Source organism: Empidonax traillii, unplaced genomic scaffold (assembly GCF_003031625.1).
Source record: "Empidonax traillii isolate 1590-97213 ecotype Southwest subspecies unplaced genomic scaffold, ASM303162v1 scaffold2:size4533513, whole genome shotgun sequence".
NCBI classification, from domain to species: domain Eukaryota; kingdom Metazoa; phylum Chordata; class Aves; order Passeriformes; family Tyrannidae; genus Empidonax; species Empidonax traillii.
Genome location: NW_020955195.1, coordinates 2,545,454 through 2,568,378, shown reverse-complemented (window position 1 = coordinate 2,568,378; position 22,925 = coordinate 2,545,454). Strand labels below are relative to the sequence as shown.

The window sequence follows — 22,925 nt, the reverse complement described above, 5'->3', positions numbered from 1 at the left end:
TGTCCAGCACTTCTTGCCCAGAAGCAGTTTCAGAAGCAGTTTCCAGCAAGGAAGCGAGGTCAGCTTTATGTCCTTTCCTTCTAAACCTCCCTTCTGTATGCACATCACACCCCGTGCCAGTCTAGCGAACAGACATTCTGTCAAGCTCCTACTTTGCAATTTCCTGTTGCTATGAACAGAGGGCAGGAAATTAACCTTGGCCTGAGGATGCCCAGAGACAGGGCTTACATCCCAAACATGTCAGACTTTTCATTTTATGTAACACTGTGCAGACATGTTTAGTTGGCTAATTGTGAATGCTTGCACTGAGCCCCTCGGGTGCCCTCTGGGCTCACTAATTCAGAAACCATCTCTCTTAAAGCACTCATTTGAAACAATATGCAGCACAGGAATTAGCACTGGAATAATTCCAATGGAAAAAAAAAATTAAAAAATAAAAAATGTGGGCATGGAGACAAGACTGCCCAGAAAAACTCCCCAGTGAATCTCCAGTGACCACCATTTACAAAACACTCTCATACATGGACTTTTGACAGCAAAACAGGGAGCAATGGAATGTAAACAGAATGACAGCAGAACTGGGATCACACTACCCACTGGGGGAATCACAGCTGCTACAAACAATTAATATTTATATTACAGTAGTGTCTTGAGGGAACAGTTGAGTTACAGATAAACAGAGAAAGCAATACTGCAGAGGTTTGCACATGTGTTTATGTATAGAGAGCACCTGAACAGTGAGATTTCTCCCTGTCTTGCTTGGCACTCAGTGCAACGAAGCCACCATCACAGATGTTATCTCCACAAATACAGATAGTGAGAGAAAGAGGAAAAATGTGTGTGTGCATGTGAATGCACCCTAGCCCACAGCCCTCTTTAATCAGGAGACAAGACGAAGAGAGACAAGGAAATCCTCTGACCAAGACTACTGTCAGATCTATGCACTTCCACAAAGAAATCAATCTGTTCTAAAACACTCCTGAACTTTCTGAAATTACTATAATTAACGCTGAAATATGTACACTACAAAAGGAAATAACAGATCAGAAACTTTTACTATAACAGCTTGGCCTAGGTCTTATTTTAAAACCCTGGTACCCTCACCTTCTGTGACACTACATCCCTAAGAGAGCAAACTCTATTTAAGTGCCCTGGGGAGGCTCACAGCTGCCCTGACCACTCCTGGAAAGAGTTACTTCCCATCACACCCTTCTGTCAACCTTTGACAGCACCAAAGTAAAAGCCTTGCTTGTCAGTGTGCTGCAGTAAGATAGTTTCAGTGCAAATGTTTTCCAGACCAAGTGGGAGAATGCAGCTTTGCAGAGTACTGCCCTGTAATCACGGAATTCAAGTGCTTTGACAAGTGAAAAACACACAAATGACAAACAAATAAGAACAAGAACGCCAACGATGCATTTCATTCCGCAAAGATTCAGTCACATGGGAAATTACTCTATTTGCTCTTCAATGCACGGAGGGTGAGAGTGGGGAGAGCAGCATTCTGTAGAAAATTTGCATGCCACATCAGCATCTCAACATTTTTTTGAACAGAAAGCATTTTAAACTAATATGCCAGCAATATTCATAACAATATCTAATTAAGACTCTAAAACAGACAGTATTCTCGGTTCTTCCCCTTGAAAAGCTTATTAATCCCTCCTTAAATACCAAATAAGAAATTAATTAATGTACTACAAACAAGGAACTCTCTTACTTCTTAGGGAACCATGCAGTCTTTTCAGGTGAACACTAAAGATGACTTATTTGAGAAACTGAAGCAGGTGACTTCATTTCACCCAGGAAATGGCGAGTACAAAGGCCACTTTAGTAAAACCTGAACCTGCTGCCAGTAAGAGGGCTTGGGATTCAGCAGACTTGGTTCTAGTCTCCTGCACTGACCTTGAGCATATCACACCCATCTTTCAGCCCAAATCTTCCATCCTGACTGCAGACTGTTTTGTCTGTTTCAGGATTTCAGCCCCCTCAAAAAGGTACCCAGAGCATCCACCTTGTAAACCCCATGCTATAATAATTTGATCCAAACCACTCTCTTTCTTGTCAGAGAACATCCAGGTTGGTGCCAATGAAACCAACAACTTCAGAAAGACACAGCAGGGGAGGAGGAAATGTACTTGCAGTATGTACTTGCACTCCTGACAGTTGCAAAACGTGGTGGAAATGTAAAACAGCTTTCGAAGAAGCATGCTTCTGCAATACAGAGCAGTCTGGACAAACAGCACCTATTCCATGAATATTTCATCTACACTGGGGGGCAAAAAGCCTTAGCAACCTACTTAGCTGCTACCATTTATTTGATTTTGACAGCTCTCAGTCATATGTTGCATTTTATGTTCCAGCAGTATAGTTAAAAATGTGCTATAATAAATTTAAGCTTGTGACAAAAGGCTTGGAGGGTTTCATTTGACTTTTTTTTTAGACTTCTTGCTGTCAGGAAGCACATTTTGTTAGAAACCGGTCTCTTCTTGCTTTGGCAAAAAAAAAAAAAAAAAAAAAAAAAAAAAAAAAAAAAAAAAAAAAAAAAAAAAAAAAAAAAAAAAAAAAAAAAAAAAAAAAAAAGAAGTATCCTTTTATCTTTCAGTTTTGCAACGGAACAGAAGCTGCAGATTCCTACCAAGGCCAAGCTGTTGTTCAATTGCTCTGCAGCTGGCTTGCAGGCACTGCAGTAAAGTGTACCATGAAAAGGTGGGAAAGGAGGACAACCTTACAGAAGGGGAAGTCATGCGTATGAAACGCAAAGTTAAAAGCACCCTAGAGGAATCTGTGCAGGACACAGAATGACGAGGCTGCCTTTGCTGCTGAGCTGGCTGTCTTTTTCAGCCGCGAGAGACAGCAGTGGGACAGAGAGGGTGCACACGTGGATGGGAGAATGGAACTGAGCTTGAAATTGAGACAAGGGAGAGGGTGTCAACACAAGGATTCATGCCTGAGTGTGTGTGTGTAAACAGGGTTCAGGGGAGAGAGATCAGCTACGCTGTGCGTCGGAGGGAAAGGAGCCTGGAGGTGGGCTGAGAGAGTGGAGAGGATGCCTGTTGCTTTACCCCTCTTTAATTAGTTTTCAAAAAACAGTGATTTCCCCTACCTTCTGCAAGTACAGGACGGTTCCCTTCAACACAGCATAAAAGGTTTTCCAGCCTCGCTTTCCCCGGGGAGCTGCAAAGAAAACAAACGAAAACCCATTTAACTCGGATCCATTTTTACACTTTTTCTAGGCAACAGGAGAGCTACATTAGTCCTGCGTTAAACCTCCTTTGTACCATCCTTTTCAGAGGACAATGCAACTTAGCACAGCGCCTGCACATACCTGCTGTGAGAGAGAGTAATACAACAACCCTGACGACAGCCCTGGACTGGATCAGAAAGGGAACAGCAGCAACGCAGAAAGAAGGCCACAGAGATCCAGTCTTTGTGCACTTGCAGGTAGGCAGACACTGCCCCTACACAGCTAGGTCTGAGTGCTGCACTGTGGTAGTTTTCAGAAAGAAACACTCTTTCTCCATGTCACAGCAGGCTGGCTGGCACTGCTCAGGACCCACAGGACACTGCTCAGAATGCACTGCCTCTCAAGAGCATCCTTCCTCTTGCTGGTGCTGCACACCCAAGTTGCCATCTAGAAAGGAGAAGGGTGCCAAACAAAATCCTAAGGGATAAAAAGCCACCCTTTAAGAAACCTAAAGTCAGTTAGAGGTTAAAGAACATTACAGAGACAACATATCCAGCCCATTAATTAATTCCTAGAAACATACAGTAGGGGGGAAAAAAAATTCAGCATGAAGGCTGAAGGATCCAGTTTGAAATTCAGTTACAACAGAGGGAAAGAAAGCACAGCTGTATGGTCACAGTGCCAGAGACTGGAAGCCTGCATCTCTCTCTCCACCAAGCACACAACTTTGACCAGCATTCAGATACATACAAACCACTGCCCCTGTACTGAAACTAATAACTGGTGCACAACTAAAGCATGACACTCAGAAAGGCATCCCACTCTGATCTAAGAAAGCAAGTGATGGAGAGGTTACAGGTCCCTTGCTCCAGAGATTAATCATTCTCATCTTGTATAACAGACCTTATTTCTAATTGGCATTTGCTCAGTTCAGCTTCCAGGCATAGGCCCCTCTTACATTCCTCTCCTCTAAGTGCCTAAGTGCTTTAGCCCTCAATATTCCTTTCCTAAGAAAATATATATATAGGCATTCTAGTATATCACTTCCTTAAAAATTCCATACAAGCTGATCTCTGCCCTGCAACAGCTCTATTAGGAAATGAAATAGGAAAAGGTCTAACTAACTATAAAAAAAAAAAAAAAAATTGTTTTACTTGCCACTAGAAAGGATGCAACTTTTTTGAGAGCTGCAGGACAACGAGACAGACCTACAAGTTGTACAGGAGCTTCTGAAAACATGGCCCTAATTACATTACTCATAAAAGGGTTATGCCCAAAATGCCAGCATCCAGTGTGATGAATAATGAGCAGTTCTGATACCTATAATTAAAGAAACCATTTAATAAGGGCAACCAGATACAATTACTTATTAAGGTTAAATAAGCAGACATTTAATAAAGAGGAATCTATTCAGTGCATCCAGTCATCACAAAGAATGAGGTCAGTTTGATTTTGACATGTCTGTCTGGATTTAGCTGTCCAGCTGTCAGCTTCCATCTTGAAAACACCGACCTCCAAATGTACCTTCTAAAATACACCAGCAAAACATGTGGACACCAAAATGCTTAGCCTAGCCAGGAGAGACTGGCAGCTACGGGAAACCCACCACAAAGCCAGACTTTGTCTTCAGGATTTAGCCCAACAATGTGAACCACGAGCAGGCAATCATCAACAATTATCAGGGAAAATACAGATGCTCTGCTGTTTCCAATACCAATAGAAAACAAATGAAGATACTCAAGCAACAGAACACACGCAGGTGAATCAGAGGTCCTCAGTAATTAGTGCACCACAAACAGAAGTAGTAAAAGAATGAAAGAGGATTAATTAAAGCAAGAGACGCAGCAGGATTATTACAAGAAGGGGGGAAGAGAGGAACTGCATGGTAAAAAAACAGCTGTTGCCAAAAGCTGCTGCACTTCACTGGCTGTCTGACCCAAGGCTGGGAAAGAAGGGAAGGGAATGGTTGCAGCAGAGGTAAAGAACACACCTTCTTTAAAGACAGACCCAGAAGGGAGGGGAGATTTGGAACAAACTGGTGTCACGCAAGGAAACGGAGGATTACCAAATTACCGGGGAACAGCTACTGCAATTCGCTTGAAATTGTTCTCCTTTCTGTAAACCATGATATTAATTTTCTTTTAGAGCAAAAAGAAATTCCCATTGCTTTGCCGTATCACATCACTTATTATGCTCGTGCATTAGAGCTGCTGCAAATGGGACTAAGCATTGTAAATCCTGGCCCAACAGCGAGAGTGTTGATAATCCAATTGCTGTGTTGTTTGTTATTGCTGCAATTCCCCCTAATGAAGCAGCACTATTTGCCTTGAGAAGCACGTGGGGTCACTCGTAAGGAGCATTGTGCAGGCACAGTAAGAAAATAGCACGTTAGGAGCGAAAAATACTCACTTTTCTTTCCGTCCATATCAGCGTGGATTTTCCGAGCCAGAAATCCAGTTTTGTACACAGCAGCATTGGGGTCATGAGGGATGTCCAGGAACGGGTTATTTGAGTTGCCAATTCGACTGACAGCCTTTGTCTGGCTCCCGTTATCCTTTTCATCTGTACCGTCTGAGTGAGACTTTTTTTTCTCTTCTTCATCCCTTAAGAAAGCAGTGAAAATTAAGCATAAATCATGGGATGACCAGCAAAGTTTCATTTCAGCAATTCTTGAATACTGCTTGTCAAAACACACCTCTCTCTTTATAGGGTGCCCTTTTTATAGAGAAGCCTATATATTTGCTACATAATGCAGCTGTATTACAGCAAAGCTTCAGGTCACCTACTTCACCAGCACAGGACACAGAAGCCAGATTTTCAATAAAGCCCAAGTTTCCATAACAGTCTCAAAAGATAAGACTTCAAGAGTGTTCTGTGTCCTCCCACATCACCTATTTTTAATTCCACTTATCTGAGTGCTAAAATGGGAAATATTTGCCTGCTGGGCTCTCCTGAAAACTCTCCAATTTCTTCATGAGTTCGTAAGTAGATTAAAAGAATTAGATTACTGAAGATCACTGTGGCTTACCCATTAACTTAGTATATGAAATACAGACTCTACCTCCTTTTCTTTATTTTCCTCTACAGACCAGCATAAAAGTAGTAATTTAAAAATAACAACTACACCGGGCGAACTACATTATCAGTATTTTGGAAATAAAATGCTGCTCAAAATGTTACTTATGAGGACATTGTATTCAACATAGCTCTTGGGGACAACAATGCAGCAAGTCACAGGCATCACTGACTAATAAATGCCTTTTTGCTCTTTACAGGCAAAGGCTAAAAAGGACTAGACAACACAGAAAACAAAGGGTGTCAATCACAAGAGTAGGACAATGGTTCTCAGAGAACAAGCCACAGAACGTGGGTGGATGGTGTATCTGGAGGAACCACAGCTAGTGTCACATTACAGAGCAGCCCTTCTTCCTTTGAGTGCTTTGAAGTCCACATACATTCCTCTCCAGTTTACTAGGAAAAGTGTATGAGGGAGGGTGAAGGTAGCAATGCTTCTCCTAAGACCAGCATCTGATTCTAAAAAAAAATATTATTATTATCATTTGAGCATAATGGTGTCTAATATTGACAACCCACTGGGGGTGGGCTTCAAGCTGCTGTATTCACTGGACCCAGATGATTACCAGAGAGAGCAAGCTTGGGCAGACCTTCCAATTACATGTACATATTCAAAAGCATGTATTCGATGAGGATTAGCAAGGCATATGTCAATCCAGGAGCTCCTTTAGGGGCACGTGGCTACCATGGCTATTTATGGGAATGACCGTTCAAAGAAACGTCCTCCAAGAACTGCAGGCTAGAGGAACAATCTGTGTTATTCCGAACTCTGATGAAATGGAGGCTCAGGGGAGACCCTATCATTCTCTACAAATTCCTGAAGGCATGCTGTAGCAAGGTGAGGCTCAGTCTCTTTTCCCAGGCAACTAGAGACAGGACAACAGGACATCGCCTCAAGCTGCACCAGGGGAGGTTCAGGCTGGACATCAGGAGGAATTTTTTCACTGAAAGGGTGATTAAGCATTGGAATGGAGTGCCCAGGAAACTGGTGGAGTCATCACCTCTGCAGGTGTTCAAGAAACGACTGGACATGGCACCTCGTGCTATGGTCTGGTTGACAAGGTGGTGTTTGGTCAAAGGCTTGACTTGACGACCTTAAAGGTATTCTCTGAACTATGTGATTCCAAACAAAATTATTCTATGATTCTGTGAAATGGTCTTCTGGGAATAACTTAGTCTAAGGAGATCAAGGTATATTAGACTGGTTTGACAATAAGGAAACCAAATCCAGAAACACGGAGGTTGCATTAATGAACTCCACAGTACTAGGGAATGTTCCCAAGCATTTGACTTTGATTACCTCATATTAATTTATGCTTGGCACGGTCTCAGCACCCTCCCAGACAATTTCCAGACACCATTCAGGAATCAGCATGATCAAGGACCACCCTAACAAGGACCATCCTAACAGGCAGCGTGGAAACAAGTGTCTCCCTTTGGAGGATACAACTTTTCAACAGTGTGGATACAGATGCTACGCATTGACATTTGTCTCCAGAGTCACCCAAAGGTGCTAGACACTTGATTTAATCGTAGAGATATAGTCAAGGAGGTGTTGTCTTGCAAGGTCTCCTGATAAAGGGGAACAAAACTTTCACATGAAGACTTGATTCCTGCAAGGGAGGGTAGTCCTTGCATCTTTTAGCCTACTGATCTTTTAGCTCTCCCACTCCAGAACAAAAAGTTCTGCAAAACTTTTTACTGGTCAAAGCTGTAAAGGACTTCTTCATGTATGCTTTGGTTGAAGCCCTCTCCCAGTTAAAATAGTGGAGGCATTTCTGACAAAATTGTTTGCCCCCACCCTTCCTGTGTCTACTACACTCACAAGCTGCTGGCAAATCTGAATCACTGTGTGGCATGTGTTTCTTAGATATATGTCCATTTCAGGAGCAAATTCTCTCAAGCCTGTGGCACTTAATCCAGACTAAAAACTCTCAAAGGGCATAAGCACTCAGGCTGATTTGTCACACAGAAGTGCCTTGTGAATTCTGGGATCTCAGCCAAGGACACAGTGGATTTCTCCTTGTCAGCAGAGACCTACTGCAGTAAAAGGCTTAACATTTTTTGGAATAAGCTCCCTCCTTTGAGCTATGGGAGAGAATTATTGTATACTCATCAACTGTCTTGTGGGAATATACCAATGCCCTTAACCAAGCAGCCCCAGGTGGTGTGATGAGCAATCCTGGACAATCCTAAGTGCTGGGGGCAGGGCTCTTAAACTCATCACCTCTGGGGCAGCTAAAAAACCACAAATTCTTCAAAAGACAAGGTGGACAAGGAAAAAGTAGCATATGTTGTAATGACTGCTGGTAGCTTTGAACAAACCTTTAACTGGTGTTTTGATCTACCATGAAAATGGGACATCCTTGAGACTCAGAAGATTTAGGCATTTCTGAGAGCTGAGTACTCTGACAATATGCGTGAGGTAAGGATGCACGACTCAGTCTGCAGGCTGCAATGGAGGGAGCTAGAGAGGCAGGAAAGAGTGACTACAAACAAGAAATGTATGAAAACCAGAGGATCTGGGATTCATTTCTTCAAACACTCCACGTTGGTTCAGTGGTCAGGCATAAGAAGAATGCAGGACAATTGGGAGGACTGTCAAAGTAGCAAAAAAGTTCAGCTATTAGTCTTTGCTCAGGTATCCTCCAAAGCTGTCTGAATAGGTAAATCCTGCATACTCTTCATCAATGATGCAACAATCTGAGCTTACTGCTCACAGGCCTTTAGGGTATATTTGCAAGGAACAACTGGAGAAAATTGAGTGGGCCTCTGGGTGCAGAAACCTGAAAATCGATCTTTGAAACCCTAGCCCATGGGGGATCTGCCTCTTTCCCCACCCTCAGATGCCTCTCACAACCCACTCCAGCCCCGTAACATCCCCAGCGTGAAGGTCGCTGGTGATGTGAGGGCAAGAGTTGGTGGGTGGGGTCTCTGTGCAGGGATGTTCAGAATCACAGATGTGGTGTCACACAGGCATAGCTCAGGTCCTTTTTAAGGGCAGTACCGGTGCCCCTCCTTTCCATTTCATACGGAAAATAGCACAGTCCTTGTGCCTTCGGGGAAAAAACAAACTTACAGTAGCCAAAGACTATCATGAAGGTCCACTTAGGTTTGCAGAAGTCTTAAGAGATTTTCTGTCTTTGATCAGCAGAGGAAGATAAACTCGGTCTCTGGGTCTGGAATCACTTCCTTTGGTGACCCCTTTCTGATGACTGGAAGGAGTTGATAGCTGTGAAACCTCCTGCAGGTCCTACTTTCCACCCACATGAAATGGGACCCACAGTGTCTCTGCTCTGCAGGGTGCTGGGGACAGGAAAAGGCCCCAGTACTCTGCTTACAGCACACGGTATTTGCAAAGTGTCCCAAAACAAGGAGCTTCAGTTCCACCTCCCTCATCCTGTCTCTCTGAAAAGGACCAGCAGACAGTGTAGCAACCAGCACTCTGGCTGCCCATGAGAACCAGCACACCAAAGCCAGGATCTGCTTGCTCTATCAGTCCAAGTCAGAGCATTGAAACACCAATGTTTTCCTTTCCAAATATGACTGCTGACAAGTGGAAAGAGTTTGCCTCTTATTCCTAAACACACAGATCTTAATAACTTAAAAATCCAGATGCTGCCATTCTGGTGAAAATATATATTTTTTGCCTCTCCCCAAAGAGACCCTATACAAGGAAGTCCCGTTTTTGTCTTCTGGGAGAAAAGCACCATCCAGTTCTCTCAGTAACAAAAATATGACTGTATTCTCTGTGGTCTGATTTGAGGTTCTGCCTTGGGAAACCTTGAAGTCACTAAGCCAGAAAGATGGAGCGAAGCCCTTAATTTTTAAAAAGCTGCTTTGTCTCTGCATTTGTTCAAATAGCAAACTTATATGGCGTAGCAAAAGGTTGGGTTCATTAATGAAAAAATTTTAACTGACAAACCATTCAGATTTTTAACATATGCATCTGTGTAACTGATAGCATCTGTATTAAGAAAGTGACTTGAAAGAAGTTTTGGCAATTTGGAGGGAAGAAAGGAGACCACCTGACCCCCCCACTAAAACAAAACAAGAAGCTGTGAACAGGAAGCATCCTAAAACTTGGGAGACAAAGAGTTAATTATAATGGGGAGAAGTTTCTCAGTTTGACCTAGAAAAAAGTGAGCTTTAGCACAGATGCCTTTATAACCACCCTGATCTCAGCATCACAGTTTGATTTGGCAGTGTCCCTTTCCCACCATCACTGTCTCAATGACCTGTTTTGTTTTGGCTGAAAAGGGATAATTTTTCATTGTAGTCCAGAAAAACAAAAAAGCCGAATACACCGTGCCCATGTCTAAACTTCTCTGGAAAAAACCCTTTATCATCAGCTAGTTAAAAATCAAGTGGTTCTCCTGAAAACTATACTGTTCTGCTTCGAGAAACCTTTCGGGATACAGCTGGCTCAAACGTGCCCATTTGGCTTCAGCAATTTTGTAAGCAGTGCTTTAGGATTTCATTCTAGATCACTTATTTTAAGATTATGATTTTATTATTCCTATCACCTTTAATGGGAAGCAGACACAGTATTACAAACAAAGGAGAACAATAGTGTTCACCACCGCATTTCCATGTAAACATCATGCAAGCAAAACATATTTAGCTCTGGCATCTTTGTAATCCAATTGATTTTTCTCTTCCAGCTTGAAGATGATAATGACCAGTGTGAAAGCAAAAGGATGGGAAACACCTACAACACTTGGGATATGAAATTATGGACAGTGAAACTGAATGGATTTTAGAAGGTTGGCCAATCCATCTCTAAGGCTAGATCCACTCTTCCCAACCCATTCCAGACTGAATAACCAGTTCACAAAAACCTTTGATGAAAGCACTTCTGTAGTTCATCCAGGCAAACCTGTGTCCTGGTTTAAAAGGCTTATTGCTAGCAAGCTTTTCTAAAGGATGAACCCAAACTTCCCTTGCTTCAAATTTAAGCCCATCCACAACAGATGTGAAGAATAATTTGCGCCTTTGGGGCATACAGCGTGGAGTAGAAGTGCTCTTTGAGGATCGCACGTTCACCAGTTCAGGGTAAATTCCTGGTCAGATCTCTTTATTTTACAGATCATGGTATGTGATTCACTTTTAACTTCGTGGAGAGCTTGAGCCTGGCACTACTGCAGAAAAAGAACAGTAATACAGTTCTCTCTTCAGAGCTGTACTCGTGCTTTCCTGTTCGTCAAGGGTAAATGAATAGTCCTACTGAAAGTCTCTGAAGCACATCTGCTGACTAAGGTGCCACTTTTCTTGACTACAAAATTGGAGTCAATGATAGCCTTTTCTTTGCAGGGGCTTTGGATCAGACTATAATTCTACTGGAAATGTACAGCAAGCCATTTAGGATGATGACACGCCTCGCTCACAACCAGTAAGATAAGGACCAAGGTTGCAGTATTCTCCCCTCTTCTGTATCACCATTACCCTCCCCTGCCTATGGATTAATTGATAGTCATTAATCCACCAAATAATGTACTTCCAGGGTAGCTCTTAAACCTTTGTTTGGGTCGTAAGAGTCTTAGATCCTCCAAGGGATTCTGGCTGGAGGAAAGGCATTCCTGCAATTTGCCAGCATCGAAAGGGAGCTTATACTGGGTTTTGCAGACTTATCTTCACGTCTGACTTACCTCCCACTTCTTCCCCTGCCAAGTGCATCAGGGAAGCAAAAGAGTAACCTCTGGAAGGGAGAACGGATCTTCCTTAGTCCCATCACAGTAAAACTGACCGTGTCTCCTCCCTACTCGGCCTTCTCTGCAGGTCACAACAGCGGAGCAAGAGAGTTATTCGCCTCCTCCCTCTAGCTCAGGCAACCACAGGGCTCCTTGGGGTTATTACTTTACACCAATCACACCTCTCCGTAAAAGTGAGGAGAAACATCTTCACACTCCTTCTTTCAGCGAGTACTCTCAGCTCTAAAGGTAAAGGCACAGTCTCTTTGACTATGCCCAGAATGAGATTTGCTTCTCGTCATGGAAAGTAATTGTCACATCAGTCCCAGCCATCTGTCAGTCTCAGACGGGAACAGACAACTGGCCTCTTTGAGCATTCCCCTGCGAGAAGGTGACTTTATACCTACCTGAAGTCTTATTTAAGGAAGAGTCTGAATTCTTCCTTTTCCAGCCTGCTTGCAATTTTGCCCCAAATAAGCGACATGGACTAGACTACATAAATGCCAAAGCAGTTACCACCTATACAAGAGAAAGCTATCTCATAAATCACCTTGACTGAAGTTCATGGGAGCAGAGCCAGTCATGAGCCAGTTCCCACCTGGAGGCTGCCCAAGTGTATTAGACACGGTCTGGTTTCCTGGCAAGAGCTGGAGGAAAATTCTGACATCAAGAAAGTCACATAATGGATTCTGTTGGGTCTAAAGTACCTGTGACAGGGTCTGGCAAACAGCTCTGGTGTGACATGTAAGATTCACACAGCGTGTTCCAGGTCCAAGGCACAGTCTGCGAAAATGTCTCCCACCACGATTTTTATGATGCTTATCAGAGATGGCACTTTTTGCTGCTTCCCCTTAGCAGCACACCTTCTTTACTACTCTGACACTACCTGACAAATGTCTGAACTGGGACTGCAATCCCAGTTGGAACCAGCAGCCCTTTGTAAATGCCCACCTTGACAAGAAGCTCATTTGAAGATTATCAACTTAAAACAAGGAAGATTGGAAGCCAACTGGCCTGCAAAACCTATGGCAGTTGCTAGGACTTCTAGCACAAAAGGTGCAGCAGCATGCACTCCGAACATACATTGTTCCCAAGAAGGTGAGGTTTCAGATGCGCAAACACATGCAGGGAAATATTTTGTACAGCCAAAACAGACAGAAAACAGCATTCTTCTGTTTTACATCAGAATCCACTGTTCTGCAAGTGGCTAGATCTAAAGGAGACCCTTCTACGCTTTGCTGGCATAACTAGACCACACGAAACCTGAGCACAGCGAAATGTCAATTTAACACAGTCAGAAATAGAAGCTTTTGCTTGTCTGCAGTATTTCCATAGTTAACAAGTGTTAGCCTGTCAAAAGCAGGTAAGGATTGGGGGTGATATCAGACTTTGTCCAATTTATCATCTTTCATATTAGGTTGTTGTCAAGTTATCCATAGTTAATCAGGAGACAAACCAAGACAATAAACCAACAGCAGGAAACTCAATCCAAGACGTGTGTTTCTATTCAGTGGTTCTGACACAATGCACAGAAAGATAAAGGGGGAAGTCAACTTCTGTTTTATTTATGCAGTCATAGAACAACAGAGGATTTAATTTCTCTCTTTTCAGGCTGAAGTTTCCTTCTAAATGAAATGTCCTCTTTCCTTACAAATGTAGTTGGCTCCTATCATTAACAACTCCCCTTGCTGGAGAAACAGATGAGGCTGTATTGCCAGATCATTCATTACCAGAAAATCAAACTCATTACGTACCCTGGCTATCTGCTACAGGCTTTGGAGCCCACACAGATGGTGCCATAGGAGGGATAAACAGATTACTACACAGGTACTATTTTTAAACTCCCAATTTCTACACAGTATACTTACACTGCCCATTCCAGCTTCTCATTCTTGATTGAATTGTAGAGGGCCTGCAAAGGGAGAGAAATGAGATGGAATTATTGCGTGACCCCTGTCACACATGCATACGTTGAAGAAATATACACAAATGTTGAGGAAAGGTACCCAACTAATATCAGCAAGGAAGCTGCCTCTGACCAAGAAAGTACCATATGTGCTCATGGCAATGCAGAAATGTGGAGCAGAAATCTCACCTATGGAAAATATCCCAAATGCAGGTTTTGAGACTACAGTCATTTCCTCAAGCAGGTTTTTGGGGTTTGTGGTTTGTGCCTTTTGAAAAGGAGAACCATAGAATGGCCTGGGTTGGAAGGGTTAAAGATCATCTACTTCCAACACCCTTCCCACGGACAGGGACACCTTTCACCTGACCAAGTTGCTCAGAGCTCCATGCAACCTGGCCTTGAACACTTCCAGGGATGGAGCATCCACAGCTTCTCTGGGCAGCCTGTTCCAGTGCCTCACCACCCTCACAGTAAAGAATTTTTCCCTAATACCTAATCTAACTGTATTCTCAGTTTGATGCCATTCCCCCTTGTCCTGTCACTACCTGCTCTGGTAAAAAAGTACTTGCAGGCTCCCTTCAGGTATTGTAAGGCTGCAATTGGGTCACCCAAAAGCCTTCTCTTTTCCAAGATGAACAATCCCAGTTCTTTCAGCCTTTCCTCACAGGAGAGGTGCTCCATCCCTCTCCTCATCTTGGTGGCCCTCCTCTGGACTCGCTCCCACAGGTCAGTGTCCTTCCAGTGCTGAGCACCCCAGCTGGGTGCAGTGTTCCTGGTGGGGTCTCACCAGAGCAGAGGGGCAGAATCTCCTCCCTTGCCCTGCTGGCCACGCTGGTTTGGATGCAGCCCAGAACACAATTGGCTTTCTGAGCCATGAGTGCACTTTGCTGGGTCATGTCCAGCCTCTCACCCACCAGCACACACAAGTCCCTCTCAGCAGGGCTGCTCTCGATCTGTTCACCCCCCAGATGTGCTGATACAAGGGGTTGCCCCGAACCAGGTGCAGCACCAAGAACTTGGTCTTGTTAAACCTTATGAAATTCCCATGGGCCCACTTCTTGAACTTTTTCAGGTCCCTCTGGATGGTATCCTGCCCTTCTAGTGTGTCAACTGCACCCCTCAGCCTGGTGTCATCTGCCAATCTGCTGAGGTTGCACTCAATCCCTTTGTCTATGTCATTAATGAAGATATTATAACACTGGTGCCAATACAGACCCCTGAGGGAAACCACTTGTCACTGATGTCCACTGGGACTCAAGAGACGTTGACCACCACACTCTGGATGTGATCGTCCAGTCACATTCATACTCACCGACAGTCCCTGAAATTCAAGGTTCAACTTAATTTCTGACACTGAGAGCTTTTTGTCATTTACTTTAATGGAGGCCAAGACTCCACCATACCAGCTTGCTTGTGAAAACCTAAGGAGCTCTGTACCAAAGGCAAACAGCCAAAGGGCATTTCTGCCAATTTTCAGGCATTTTGCTTAATTTTTAGACGAAGCCTATCAAGACATTTTAAGACCACTGTGCAGGAAGAAAGCAAAAGAAAGAGCTAGTATTTCTCCCACCACGTTGCCAACACTCCAGCAGAATTAGGCACACCTCCTTTTTTCTACACAAGCCGATGCTGATGCTGGTTGCCTGGGGTCACCCAGTATTTTCTATTAGAAGCCATTATGTTTCTTAACTATTTGGCCAAAGCCCCCCTCTTATTCTTTGACTCATTCTTATCTTCCTACTATGATCAAAATACCTCTTACATTTTGAGCCAGAAAACCACTTCAAATAAAAGGGATAGTGGCTGCATACTTTCCCCAGTTGCTGCCCCATTTTTTCAGAAGTAGCATTTCTCCCCCATCTGGCTGAGTGAGTTTTTCAAACAGCAAAAACCTGGCTTGGGGAAACACAATTGTTGCTCTATGGTCCAAATGCCTACAATATTGGGTCACCACCTCTGAAAATGAGCACCTGCTCCGTGCAGCACCGCATTTTATGAGATTTCACTGCTAAGAAAGTCTCTAGGGATCACTACAGTCAAAGAGCAGGACACACAAAAGCAGAAGTCCAGATTGATACAGGAACAACAAATGCCCCAGGCGTCTGCCTCGTGGAAAGTGACATGTGTTTGTCCCAACCTCTACTAATGAGCCAGACTCCCTCTTCCTTCTTTAGGGAGTAGCAGACACTAACACAGTCATACGGCATACAGTTGACAAAGGGCACTGTCTCCTATAGAGCATCAAACACAGCCTGTCAGAAAGTCTCTGCTATTTACAAAACAGGAAAAAAAAAAAAAATCCTAGGGAGTATCCACAGACTGGGCAGCTGTATACAGGGCATGTTTGGTGTATCTGCCAAGCACATTCACAGAGACATCAGCAAGGAGACCTCTCAAGGGATGCAGACACGTGAGTTCTCATGCCTGTCCCCCAAGCTACGTCTCTGGCCGAGACTGCTGCCAGGCTGCACACTTGATTCTGGACTCACCAGCCTTTTAGAGCTGTTTTATGTCCCCTCTCCCTAACAATTTATGCTTTAACACCTTCCTGACGTCTACTGGGCACTCCTATGTTCCAGGGAAGTAAAATTTCCTCCTGCCATGTTTTGCAGCCAGTAGCAGATGTGTACAGTACAGCACCTGCTCTACCATTTATTTCATGGCTGTTCCCCAAGGCCCTGATTCAGACAGCAGCTCTTTTCAGTGGATATTTCTCCAGAGTATGACTAAATCAAACAAGCTCTGAGACAAGCACCTAAATGCTTCACTAAATTGCAACAAGCTGATCAGAGATTATGGCGCGGTCATGACTTTCACTGTACTTAACTGGCTGCAAGAAAAGGTTTTATTAACTCATGTTTTCTCTCTGGGAGATGAAAAAAAAAATGAAGAAACCTCCAATTTAAAACACTCTTACAGTTTGACAACAATCACCGCTTCTCACCTGCTAGCCTGGGAAGTGTTTGGTAAATTCCCTGTGTAGGCAGAAAACGGGAGGCTCAACCACAGCAGGGAACGCCACAACGAATACTGTGTGGGTCTCATCTTTCAGGCTAGACTGATATCACTTGGAAAGGGGGAACACTGCCTATCTCTTTTGGCACCCAAGGCTACTACAGCCAGGATCCAAACCCCTACATATCAACCACTCAGCAACGTCTGAATCCAAACCTTCGACATTTTAGTTCTATTACCCAGACGCAAAGACTCACTCCTTAGCAGCTTACATCTTCCCCCTTTCTCATAATTGCTGTTCTCTTGGTCCACCACACCTGAGGCCCAGTACTGCTGTAAGCTCCTTGGAGAAACGAATGCAGTTTTGAAGGCAGAATAAAAGAAACTGCTGCATACAACAGAACAGCAGGCAAAATCCTAGACACCTTCCTTATTTTAACGCCAATGCTGTTTCTTACAGCTTGAATCTGAACTTTAGAAGATAGCAGCGTAAAAAAAGATGATGTTTTTCATGTGTTTGTGGGATTTGTTTGTATGTGTTCATAAACTAGGCAAGAAACACTTCTCTTTTTAAGTGGAAGGCTGTAACTCTTTAAGAAACTGCTGAATCCCATTTTCCCTCCGGTAAGCAGGTAGGACAATTAAAACCTCAGATTTCCACAAGGTTCTCTCACCAGTTGGTACTTTCATTCCAACAGGAAAGAGAAGCAAAACTACACAGAGAATGCTTCTGAAAACTCCTGTTTATTTTATAAAGCTGCCAAGGAAAAAAAAAAAAAAGAAAAAAAAAAGGTCACTAGCCATCCTCACCCTCCTCAAAACCTCCGTCACATGCACAAACCACTGGACCCATTTAAGCAGGTTGCTCTTGTCACCTGCCGGCTGCCAGCTATGCTGTGAGTCACCCTCTGCATGCAGAAGCAGTGCACAAAAGAAAGGCACAAGCAGGTGTGCACAAAGGGACAAAGAGGTAGCAAATTACCCAGGTACTGATCTTGGTAAATTGTCTAGGAAACAGCCAGCACAGGGTCTGCAAAGCCTGGCCAGCAGGGAGCAAGATGTTGAAGAGGTCCCAGAGCACTGTACCAAGCCCTCCCCTCAAAAGGCAACACAGGGCTGGCTCATGAAGCAAACTACTGACTTTCTGTATGCACCAGCCCATGTAGAAAAGCCTGCCAAGAGGGAAAGGAATGCACCACAGGTGTTTTTTATACTTGCTCCACACACAAAGGAGGAGCCAGAAACACCTGCCACGAGCAGGTAAACAGGCAAAACCAAACCCAAGTTCAGAGAGATAGCAGGGATGACCCAGACTGTCTTTTCTAGTTCTTGTCTCCCATGCTCTAGGCTTGCAACCAGTTCCTCCCTGATTTCTGCAGTCACTGTCAGGGGAAGGATCATCTGACCATTACAGGAGATACCCTAGGTGGGTTTTAATGCCCCAAGGACAGGGATGCACTTGTGCTCTCTGAGCCAGGCCCCTGCCACCCTTCCCTGCTGCCACTGGCAGAAGCCCTGTCTGAGTGAATTTCTTCTTCACCTTCAGCTGATAATGACATGGTTGATCCCAGGCAGCCAAGGAAGCTCTGGGTGCACCTCTGGGCAAAAGATGTGCTCAGTCTTTGCAGTCTGAAGTTCAGCATCTCCCCCAGTCACTCAACACCCATCCATCAGCTCTGCCCTTCAGACCAGAGCAGTCAGCCAGACATCAGCCCCAGCTCCTGCCATATGAGCTTCACTGGAGGGAGGAAAAACGGCTAAAGCAGTAAAACCCTATAAAAATAAAACAGGCTACAGAGGCAAGAAATTCCAGACATGTTAGGTGTCTGAATCGAATCTAAGAGGTGTTAATGTGCTCATCCTTTGGACCAGGGCATAGCTCTGTGTCACTGCCTCCTGCCAGGTTTGGATGGGGTGTAACACGCTGCTACATACCACTCCTGGTTTGCTGCTTAGATGATTACGTGAAGGTGGCCCTCCCCCAGAAGTGTTGCTTGCATACAGATCTACACTACTTCACCACCTGCTGTTTGTCACCCTCCCCCAAAATCCAGATCTTGACATTTTCTCCTGTCCTCATGCACAGATCTGTAACACTTGGCAAGGCGAGGATAAGGGCTCTGATCACAGAGTGCCTGTAGCTCCTTGCCAGACTCAAAGCCCACATGCCCCCGATTTCTCGCGCATTTCCCCCTTCTGATGAGGATGCAGCAAAGGTGCCAGAATAGTACCCCCAAAAGGCCTGTGCATTAGTGCACAGCATGGCATGTCTGCTGATACTGCTCTCAATCCTAAATTCCACTGGTTTGTACAACAAACGTTCTTCTAACAAGCCAGCATACATTATTCATAAAACAGCACAGAGCTGTTCAGCAGCATATGGAACCGATGAATGTTGTTTTGGTGTGGGTGGAGATAGGGTTGATAGGAATGTTTTAGGGGGAAGGAAAGGAGATCATTTCACCCAGGGAATTTCAAGTGCGTCACCAACTGGAGGAGAACATTTCTAAGAGAAACTCCTCTGTTAAAAATCTGGTTTGTATGGAGAAGGAGGGGGAGGGGGAGAAAGAAAAAAAGGAAGGAAAGATTGTGCCAGATATATCATCATAAAACAGAAAAGGATGGTTAGCTGGGGCTCCTGAGAGCCAAGAAATTAAAACCACACAAGAAATGCATCCTCTGTAAAATTGATACACAGGGGTTGCTTGAAAAGGTTTGTTCTGTACTTACTGGAGTGTTTCATCAATGTTACTGTAAAGGTAGCTTATGCATTATTATGGATGAAGAGAGAAAAGGCTAGAGAAATGTTTCTTGATAGTGGAGCACCTACACAGCCTATTTCAAATTATTTTATTGTTCCTGTGCATTTGCAGGCAGGACAGGCACGGGCACTCTTCAATTCAGTCCACGGCTGTGGGAACAGCGCGTGTCAGGAGCAGAGACTGCTGAGCACACCAGGTCTCAGGGACGATCCTGAGGTCTCACGTTCCACGCAGTCTAGATTTGAGCCTACTCTCTCCAGAGAACAAAGGCACACCAATTCACAGTATCCTTTTCACAAGTTCTCCTGCTGGCCTGAGGCTGTGATACTTGCCTGTAATGCACACCCAGGATGCGGACCTGCACACATTAGAGATGCGTGTGGATATATACACATGTGCACAGGAGCACTACCTGATGTGTTTCAAGGGGATGACAGGTACTTGGGCTACCTAGCTGCTCTGACACTGGCAGCAAGCAGACCTCCTATGCAGGCACCATGTTGGTGCTTTGTTCGTACTAGCTAAAGCATGAGGGTACATAATACACCCTAGATAAGCAAAATAGGCTGAGTCACATAAGTGAAAAGTAACAGAGGAGTATGCTTCTGAGGCACAAATGGTTTAAATCTGTCTCCTGTCCAAAGTCAGCTGATGCAGTCACAGAAACAGGTCTTGAGCATTGTAATCACCTTCAGTGGGGAACAGATAAAATGCAAGGCAGTCCAGACACAAAGCGGGAAACACACACACATAAATATGAAGAAGACAAGTCTACAAACCAAACCCTGCTTGAAACCAAGGGCATCTACATGGAATCAGCGCCCAGAAAAGCCCAGCCTTGAACTAAAAACAGTTCCTGAGAAGTGATGCACAAGCACACACACACACATAGAGTTACACTGATAAAAAGACCTCCTTTGCCATTCTACACATTAACAACTTCCAGCTCTCTCCCACCAACACGACAATACCAAAGTGGCAAAGCTCAATTATAAATCTCTCAATCACGGATGTCTTAGCAAAACAGATGGGCAGACAAAGATCAGACAGGGGAACAGACAGATGAAAAGAATGGGGCTGTCCAAAATCACGAGACGAATCACTGACACAGCCGCTTGTCATCTTATCAACCAAGCAAGCATCACTGACAGGAATGCAGGGATCTTCTCAGCCCTCCATAACAGGTCTTAGATGCTTCAGAGGTCTTAGATGCTCCACAGACACAAAAACCTCTGTATGAAATAAGGAAACAGCACCACAAACTAAAACAAAGCTGCAGTGTCCTTCCCAGCTTACTGAGATAGGGAGGAGAAGAAGTGAGTATCTCTCACAGAACAACCTACAGCACTCAGGAGGCAGAAATGTGAATCCCACAGAGGAATGAAGACAGAGCGTTCATTACTGCAGTAGTTAACTAACTGTGTCAGACACCATCCCTGGGAGATAGTCTCTGCCCTAAGGACATTACACCATGCATGCACAAAGCCTGGGAGAGGGAACAGAAGTACAGAGATTAAGTCATTCACCCAATGTCAAAAGACTGGAGTTTTCACCACATATAGGAGACTCCTCATGCATAAATCCTCCCCCCAAATACCAGCTATTCAAGCAATTATTCCCATGCTTTGGGTGAAAGTGATCACAAGAGCAGGGTGCCAGGGCACCTGCAAGATGCAGCCTTTACTTTGATAATTGTTGGATAAGCACATACTGCATCAGCAACAGCCTGAGAATGATGGCCATGCTATTTCTCTGCCACAACTAAGCAGTACACTCTTTCTTAGATATGATTAATAAGGTCCTTAAAACAGAGGTTCATTAAATTGAACTGTATAAAATGCTTCATTTATTTCTGTTTGCAGTACTCCGTGACTGAAGTTACGCAGGTGAGGCTCTGAAATGCCATACAACCTGTAAGCTGGCAGCGAGTGATCTGCTAGGAACTACTGTGCAGCACTGGGATCTTTTCACCATAGAAGAGAAGGCTTCTCTCAGAACAGACAGGAGATACACAGAAGGGACAGTACAGGAAGATCCATACGTGTGCCTGCTTGCTTGCCTGCACACAGACACACGGCTAAATGCTTGGCTGATGCTTTGAAATATTTCACCCTGATTCAACACACCTTTGCAAGTGGTTATATCTTTTAATCCCAAGAAAGAATCAACCAGCAGCAAGAATGAAATTAGAGGCACATTTGGTCTCTGCATTAAGGATCACCCAACCCTTGGAGACACAGACCACCTCTGGGAGGGAAACAGCTATTAAAGGTCTTGCCAGGAGTTCCTGGGTGCCTCCCAGTTACTGTGTGGGAGCAAGGAACGAGGTGAAAAAAAAAAAAAAAAGAGATGCTGCATGAAGTGGGGGTTGTTTGCTTAGGAACTGAACAACTGGGTTGGGCTGAGCAGGGAGATGCTGCACACAGTCACTATAGCAGATGGACACAGCCTGTGCTCCAAACCACTACAGTTCCTATACCAACGTATTCCTATAAAGCACAAGTGACACCTTCCTCATAAATACTTCACAGCAATATTTAATTGTGCATGCAAGTGAGATAGTATTTTCACTTAGCTCCCACACCTACTAAACCACAGAGCTGCAGATAAGGAGCAAAAACTGTTTTTCTATAGAATACAATTTCCATTAAACAGATAATCCTAAGGACATCACTTGCCAACTCGGGCACCTTTCCCAGGATCAGAGCTCTGATTAGCACTGACACCAGCAAGTTCTCACTGTTTACTATTGCACCAAGCTCAGTTATAGGGCATTCAACTAATACCCAATCACTATCACATCAGACCTCTTTCACCTTCAGGCCTCTTCTCAAATGCAGGGGTTTTTTTCCCTGACCTGACAGCAATTCTGTGATCACTGCAGATCACCCGGAGGTCTTAACTCCTGCAAAGCGTAACCGTTTCACAGCACTACCCCCACACCTAAGCAAGCAAAACACTATTAATATTTAGTTATTTACCTTGCTTTCTTTAGTAGAAAACTCAGAGGAGTTGGAGATTTTCATAGATTTTGACCGATGGGACTGCCGCCAGAGAGATTCTTCTCGGGAGTATTTCACCGAACCTGTGGCTCTCACCCGGACTTTGCTGGTGCTCTGAACACTGTTAACTCCAATCATTTCCAAAAGTGAGTGTATGGGATGGGGAAGAAGAAAGCTACTGGAACTTCCCAATCCCCTGCAGAGGAACTGGAGAAGGTTACAACTGGAGAGCCCAGGTTCAAGCAACCAGGGTTTGCTTAAAGCACACTAGGCTGTTTTCCCCAGCATCTTCAGGCACAGTGTTTGGAGCCAGCCTGATTGTTCCAGGCATTGCTCACGTCACTGGACTGGGGG

The 22,925-nt window shown here is 44.3% G+C and overlaps 1 protein-coding gene across 7 annotated transcripts in view; it reads right to left on the bottom strand.

Annotated features, from left to right (window-relative positions):
* The window catches only part of PSD3 (pleckstrin and Sec7 domain containing 3), a 108,629-nt gene that overhangs the window by 16,089 nt on the left and 69,615 nt on the right, over positions 1–22,925 (bottom strand). For all 7 annotated transcript variants that reach the window (XM_027895587.1, XM_027895669.1, XM_027895830.1 and 4 more), the window contains 3 exons: positions 13,815–13,858; positions 5,591–5,784; positions 3,101–3,171 (listed from right to left, as the gene is read on the bottom strand). In XM_027895587.1, the coding sequence (XP_027751388.1) occupies positions 3,101–3,171; positions 5,591–5,784; positions 13,815–13,858 (309 nt within the window). The remainder of the gene's footprint in view (positions 1–3,100; positions 3,172–5,590; positions 5,785–13,814; positions 13,859–22,925) is intronic.